General features: G+C 31.9%; 1 protein-coding gene across 2 annotated transcripts; it reads left to right on the top strand.

The window, feature by feature from the left end:
- The first annotated feature begins 3,044 nt into the window (after positions 1-3,044).
- On the top strand, positions 3,045-5,640 carry LOC133305889 (uncharacterized). Of its 2 annotated transcripts, none has more exons than XM_061506136.1 (4): positions 3,045-3,209; positions 4,072-4,247; positions 4,392-4,546; positions 5,393-5,640. In XM_061506136.1, the coding sequence occupies exons 2-3, from the start codon at positions 4,086-4,088 to the stop codon at positions 4,533-4,535; spliced, it is 306 nt and encodes a 101-aa protein (XP_061362120.1). In that variant the 5' UTR covers positions 3,045-3,209; positions 4,072-4,085; the 3' UTR covers positions 4,536-4,546; positions 5,393-5,640. The 2 variants fall into 2 exon arrangements, with proteins under 2 accessions (XP_061362120.1, XP_061362121.1); XM_061506137.1 differs by lacking the exon at positions 5,393-5,640 and adding an exon at positions 4,948-5,350.
- The last annotated feature ends 1,663 nt before the right edge of the window (positions 5,641-7,303 follow it).

Genomic DNA, 7,303 nt, shown 5'->3' with positions numbered 1-7,303 from the left:
TGAGCTTACATGTCTAAAATTAGTTGTTGGAATCAGGCTTGAACTTGTATAAAAGCTCGTTTAATAAAAAGTCTTCAGGTTCCAATTCAAAATCTCGGTCTTAGAGCCTCTTAGGCTGGCCAATGTAATAATTTTTATTTTTATTTTATATTTTTTATAATATTTGTAATAGCTCTTTCTCTTTCCTTAATCCATTTCATCCCATTTTATTGGTTAAATAGACTTTTTGAATGATTTTGTACTATATTATGATGTTTGAATATACATTGAATTTTTAAATATTTATGGAATTAATAGTGCTGTTGATTGTATATTCTATTTGGATAAATTTTTGTTGTCTTATTTTTTTAAAACAGGCTAAATCAGGCTTTTATTTTTTTTAAATAAGTCAGGCCACATGCCGATAATTATATTCGTAACAGGTAATAGGCTTGTTCAGACTGACACATTTAAATACAAAGCTTAGCCTTTTAAGACAAAAGCTCGGCTCGGCCCGTTAACACCACTAATTCCCAGGAATAAAAAAGTAAATCGATTTTATCAAACACTGTTTCAGTGTTTCTAATTATTTCTGTTTTCCAGAACAAAAATTAAAAAAAAAAATTTGAGAAGACTCTCATACACATTCTTAATGGATAATATATTTTTAGTTGTTAATATTTTATCATAAAATTGATTTGAAGAAAGAAGGAGGAAACATAGAATTAAAGTTGGAATCTTCCTTTCTTTTAATTTTTATAAATTGTATTTTATATTGATTTAAACAAAACATAATGGATTAATGTATTGGGATGCATTAAATAATAGGGATATATTATTCTATCTTGAGGTGGCAATATGGGTTGAGCCCGACGAGTCAACCCGCTAAAACGGGACGGGTTGGGTTGAGATTTTCAACTCACCAACCCACCTCAACCCGACCCGCCTAGAAGTGGGTCAAAACGGGTTCAACCCGTCGGGTTATAATTTTTTTTTTTCACAATTAGGTAGTATTTCATTAGTCCTTAAATTTTTGTGATATCCAATTTATTTTTATCTTAGTACTTCCTAGAAAAAATAAAGAATAACAATTTTATTTATGACAAATGTTATCTATATATAAATTCCTAAAGAATGTTTGACAAATATTAGTATACATTTAAGATTGAGACTAAAAAAATATAGAGAAGTATGAAATAAAATAAAATAATATTAGAAAAATTCATAAAATATAATTTTTTTTGAATTTTAATTAATTTTTTATAATTGGTGGGTTGACCCGCCAACCTGCTAACCCACCATAAAACAGGATGGGTTCATTTTTCCAACCCATATTTTTTGGCGGGTCAACCCGCTCCGCCCCGTTTTTGGCGGGTTGGTGGCGGGGCGGGGCTGGTCAACCCAAATTGCCACCCCTACCTACTTTTTTTTCTACCTATCTTTGCTTACCATTTTCAAACACCATTTGATCAGAATCTCAATTACGTTTATTGGGGATATTCGCGATCTGGATCGGATCAATTTTGAAGCAAAAATCATCTCATCCAATTCATTCGGTTAGGATTTTTTTTTTAAAATCCGATCCAATCAATTCAATTTTATTCGGTGTGGATTGGATCGATTTTCAATTTTTTGAAAAAGGCTAAAATTTTGGCTATTTGACCATTTTGCCCCTCATTAATTAATTAATAATCATTTTGCCCCTGATTCGAAACTATCTATCAATCTGCCCCTCTTTAATCGACTACTGTGCATGTTTAATCGACTAAATTGTTGTTGGGAGATTTAATCGACTAAATCTCCCTACTTAATCGATTAAAATCATACTGACTTATTTTTTGTGTGTGTCAAATATGGAGATTTAGTCGACTAAATAGGGAGATTTAGTCGACTAAATCTCCCAACAACCATTTTTTGTCTGTTTTGGCCATTTAATTGATTAAAAATGCAAGGTAGTCGATTAAAAAGGGGCAGATTGATAGATAGTTTCAAATCAGGGGCAAAATGGTGATTAATTAATTAATAAGGGGCAAAAGGGTGAAAAAACCCTAAAATTTCAGTCAAATAAATCACTAGCTATATCAAAATAAAGTCATTCAAAGTTAAAAACCACTGTAAGATTTAAGTCTTCAAACTAAAAGTCTTAAAATTCATGAGGAGTTAAAATAGATTAATAGATAATAAAAACTAAAACAAGATAGTTTACTATCAATAATATCCAAGATTCCAAGTCACCATCTTTCAAAATAAGAAATACATAGTACGTTGGATCGGTTTTCACCAATCAAACCGAAAATCAAACCAATCCAATTAAAATATGCGATAATTTTTGGTTTTTCAGTTTTCGATTAACTCAGTTATTGATTTTTTGGTTCAATCACCGCGATTTAAATCGATTTGGATCAGTTGATAAACAATTCTAACCTTTATCACTTCTCTCTCTTATTGAGATTTTGATCTAATAGTGTTTTAGAGTAATAAACAAAGATAGATATAAAAAGATAGGTAGAATAATCTATCCCGAGATAATAATAATAATAATAATAATAATAATAATAATAATAAAATCCATTATGTACATCACGTAATAATATCCATAGGGTTTTAAGCCTTAGTTCCAGGCTATTTGACCATTTTGCCCCTTATTAATTAATTAATAACTATTTTGCCCCTGATTCGAAACTATCTATCAATCTGCCCCTTTTTAATCGACTACTTTGCATGTTTAATCGACTAAATGGTTGTTGGAAGATTTAATCGACTAAATCTCCCTACTTAATCGATTAAAATCATACTGGCTACTCTTTTTTTTTTTTTTGTCAAATTTGGAGATTTAGTCGACTAAATCTCCCAACAGCCATTTTTTGTCTGTTTTGGCCATTTAGTCGATTAAAAATGCAAGGTAGTCGATTAAAGAGGGGCAGATTGATAAATAATTTCGAATCAAGGGCAAAATGGTTATTAATTAATTAATAAGGGGCAAAAGGGTGAAAAAAGCTTAGTTCAATGTGCAAACACTCAAAATTATCTTTATTCGGTTGTATTCTAATTTCATTTGAGTCGAAGCAGTTCACTGTCAGCACCACCTTCGATCCCTTTCTTCCTCGCTTCCCCGGCGTCGCCGCCGAAGCTCCGCCTGCCGGACAGAATTTCTTCCCCGTGGAACTATCACCGTTTTCCGCGTTTCGAAACAATCTCCACCACTTCTCCTTGCTTTCGTTTTGTTTAAGGTTTCTATTCTCTTCAATTTCGCTCAATCCTTTTGCACTTCATTTTTTTGTGCTTTTGATTTAAATGATGTTGAATTGCATTGTTTGGGTAATTTCGAGATTGGAATGAGAGTTATGGTAAAAGTTATCTTATGGAGATTAAATATTTTGATTTCATGAACACATATTGTTCTCTAATTTTGGCTTCTCGCAAATAGTTGTTTTGCTTTAGTGTTTGGGACTGGGAGTATTGGAATTGATCTTAGTTTACTTATGATACATGTAGGGTATTAGTAAATTATGAATTGACTGAAATATGGACATTGGTTTCATGCTGGATTAATCATTGGAGATTTTGCTTTAAATATATAGATTAGGGAGGGAAGGGTTTCTTGTGAGAGAGCATTAGAATGAAAAAAAATAAAAAAATAAAAATGAAGCAGGTGTGACTAGTGATAGTGTTAGATTTATGTTGGAAAGATAGAATGGCTTTTTGGTATCATTTGCAGAAGATAAAAGGGTGCTTAGAAATCATCTGCAGCGGGTCAGTGTTTTTTAAATTGTTTTTTGTTTGGGATTTGAACTTGACATGGCTTATTTTAGGCAAGCCCCATGATGGGCCGGTTTGGTGTAGTTTGAAAGCTCTTGTTCTTCTCTTATGGGTTTGCCATTTTGCATATCTTGAAAGGATCAAATTTGGATGCGGGGAGGTATATTTAATCGGGGGGGGGGGGGGGGGGGGGTCTATGGGGATTGTGAGTTTTCTAGTTCAAACCCTTGACAAATATTTTCCTGTTTACATCCCTGGTTGAAGTCCATGAAATTCAAATGTGAAATTAATGGCATTTTTTTTCTTTTTCTGTATGTGATTCGAGGATTGCAGGTTGCTGGGGGAAAATGAAGCAAGTCTTAGGAATGGTGGTTTCCAATAAGATGCAGAAATCAGTGGTGGTGGCAGTGGATAGACTATGCTACCACAATGTGTACAACCGTTATGTCAAGCGCACCTCTAAATTTATGGCTCACGATGAGCAGAATCTCTGTAACATTGGTGACCGAGTTAGTAACATGAACTTACCCATCTAATTGGCTGATTTGTTTATCAGCAATAATTCTTTTGAATATTATCCTTGTCATTTGGTTGGTACTTGGGGTTTCCCCAGAAAAGTCAATAAAACTATTGATCTTGCCATGTTATTTTAGGTTCGGCTAGATCCTTCTCGGCCTTTGAGCAAGCATAAATGTTGGGTTGTTGCTGAAATTCTCAAGAAAGCACGGATATATGTTCCACCCTCTGCCTCGGTGGCTGATAACGTGAGCTCAGGCTCTGAAGCACCTGCTTCATAAATTGGCTTAAGGTCTGAATATATGAACTTAATTCTCATTTTGACAGCATCCCATCAAGCTTGTTTACTTTTTAAGTATTTGTATTATTCCCCCCATGTTTCTGGAAAAGGTTAGACTATTATGGACATGATTTTGGTTTCTCACTACTGGTTTCCCTTTTCCTTGTCATCCTTGCTTTTTACTGTTCTTGCTATAGTCATTCTTTAGTTTGTCATAGAATAAGAGCCTGATTTCAGCCACCCTTTAAATCCATGAGTCTATGCAAACTCATGAGAGTTATATTTTGGTGGGTTACGAATGTGTTTAATTAACTAGTTAAGAGGGGCATTTCCTTTCCCTATGCTCTCTTCTCCCCACCTCCAGCAATAAAGAAAATGTTCTGCATATAATTTTAGTTTTTCTTTCCTCCTAGCCATGTTGGTCAATTTCCTAATCCTTCAAGAGCAATGTCATGTTGGCATACAAAGGATGTCAATGGCAGGCTTCATTGTTGAGGAAATAGATGCACGAAAGGCTGCTTGGAGTTTGTAGGAAGCTTTGTTTACTCTAACACTAAAATGTTTTGAAATGTTTCCTGATGAAAAATTCTCACGTATTTTTCCACAATGTAATAAATTGAGTAATTCGGACTGAACTCTGAAGCATGATCTCATAAAGAAATATTGAAATATCATGATTTGGTTTAGGATTATAGTTCTTTTGACTGCACCACTGGTAATTACAGAATTATAGTCGGCCTTTTGGTACTAAATCCAAATTGATACATTTTCTTGGTCGAAATTAATGATCTTTATGCCAACCTTCTAGAAATTGAGTTCGAACAAAGACTGACCTCTTGATGTTACCGGTTTTCACAGGAACTAAGAAAAATGCGGGTATTGGTTTGGTTAGTATTTAGCTAAAAATGGTGGACGTCTTATATAGTAGTTAACACTTGCAAGTTGCAACCTCTATTCGATTGAGAGGATCTCGGTGGTGTTGGATATAGGATTGATTGTTGAATATTTTGATTCTTGTTTGTTTTCTGTTCTGAGAAATTTTATTTCACTTTTCCTCTGATTCTTAGAACTACCTGATGTATACATGAATTAATTTTGAATTTACAGTAGGAACATTTTTATTTAAAGTGAAAATTATTTCTGAATTGAACTTATTTGTCTTTCAATTTAGTAAATTAAATTTATATATACATGTATATATTTCAAACTAAATTAATAATAAATATATCTTTATTGAGAATCGAAATTTAGTATGTCATAAGTCGTTTTGGGATGTTTGAGGTGATACTTGTGTTTGACTCCGAATTAAATGTATCTAATTATTTTGGCTGCATGAAATGCCAAAGCATACGGTTGATTTTTTATTTTGTTTTATTTTTTTGGGTAATATAAATATAATTTGTTAGATCTCAAATCAGTTCCACAATACCGAATTCGGTCTTCTAAAGTTTCTGATCACTTATGGCCCTTTACTAAAGGATTAAATTATTAATTCGGTCTTCTAAATTTTCATTTGATATTAATTTGGTTTTTTAAAAAGTTTGACATTAAATAAATCATCTGATCATTAATAAAAGTGATATAAAAATTATTATTTTTTGGTCAAGTTATAATACATCAAAATAAGAATTATTTTAATTTTTTTTAAATTTTTAAGGGATTTGTTTGAAGTCAAATATTTAGAAAGATTATATAAATTAAACCACAAATTTAAGATATATATATATATATATATATATATATATTTGTTTTATATCAATTTCACAATTTAGTCTTCTAAAAAATTTGAAATTAAATTAAATTTTAAAATAAGGATTATATAAATAGTTTAGTTACTATACACTAAATAAGAACAATTTTGATGTATTTTTTGCTTTATAGAATTTATTTTATATTAAAATTGTTAAATAACTAAAAACTGATGTAATGCGAGTCCTTAGAGGACCAAATTACTAGTTTAGGTCTTACTAATGTGATTTAATTATTAAATTGCAAACACTTCAAATTAAAAAAATAGATCTTACGTAGGTTGTCAAGATCCGACGTATCCAATGCTTCCTATGCTGTTGTTTTGTTGATAAAGATAGTTGAGAACATAATAGAAACTTGAACCTCTAATCTGTTTTCATCTTTAGGGCGAATTTGATCCTTCCATTACGTAAAATCACTCTGCTGCATTTTCAGACGAAGTTTGATTAGATATGTCAAACTGCTATATTTTTTTGGTACTAATTGCTGTCTGTAAAAATAGGTTGTAGTTTACCGGGATCAAATAGGGAATTTTTTTTCGGATGGCTATGTTACAAATTTTATCAGCAGATTTCTTAGTAATAATATCATTACGTGCATTATGCTGCAGTATTCTATATGCATCTAGAATTGACGTTGAAATTATTGGATTCATCTGTTATGTTAGGTCAAATCTTTATGGCACTCAGTCTTGACGTTGAAATTAACGCATATGGAAGTCGTTTAGTAGTAACTTCTTATTCAAGATATTTTATCATCTACTCTCCCTGAAAAATTCCCCCATATCTAGAAAAATCATGGACCCAATTATGATGAGATTGATAACTTATGTGGGCAACACTAAAAAATGCAAATTATTAAATGTGAGGTTATTTCTTGCATTCTTTGCTATAATAGGAATTTTGATTCCGTTTGCATATCACAAAAACAGGTGAATTCAGGTTCTGGAAGTATTGAAAAAAAATATCCCAAGCCATACAGAAGTGGAAGAAGAGGTCATGAAAAATAAAAATGGGGGAA

The sequence above is a fragment of the Gastrolobium bilobum genome, unplaced genomic scaffold (genome assembly GCF_033153095.1).
Source record: "Gastrolobium bilobum isolate Gb01-03AN ecotype WA unplaced genomic scaffold, APGP_CSIRO_Gbil_v1 utg12810, whole genome shotgun sequence".
Lineage (NCBI taxonomy): Eukaryota > Viridiplantae > Streptophyta > Magnoliopsida > Fabales > Fabaceae > Gastrolobium > Gastrolobium bilobum.
Note: the sequence above shows the minus strand (reverse complement) of the source record. Positions and strands in the feature narration are given on the sequence as shown.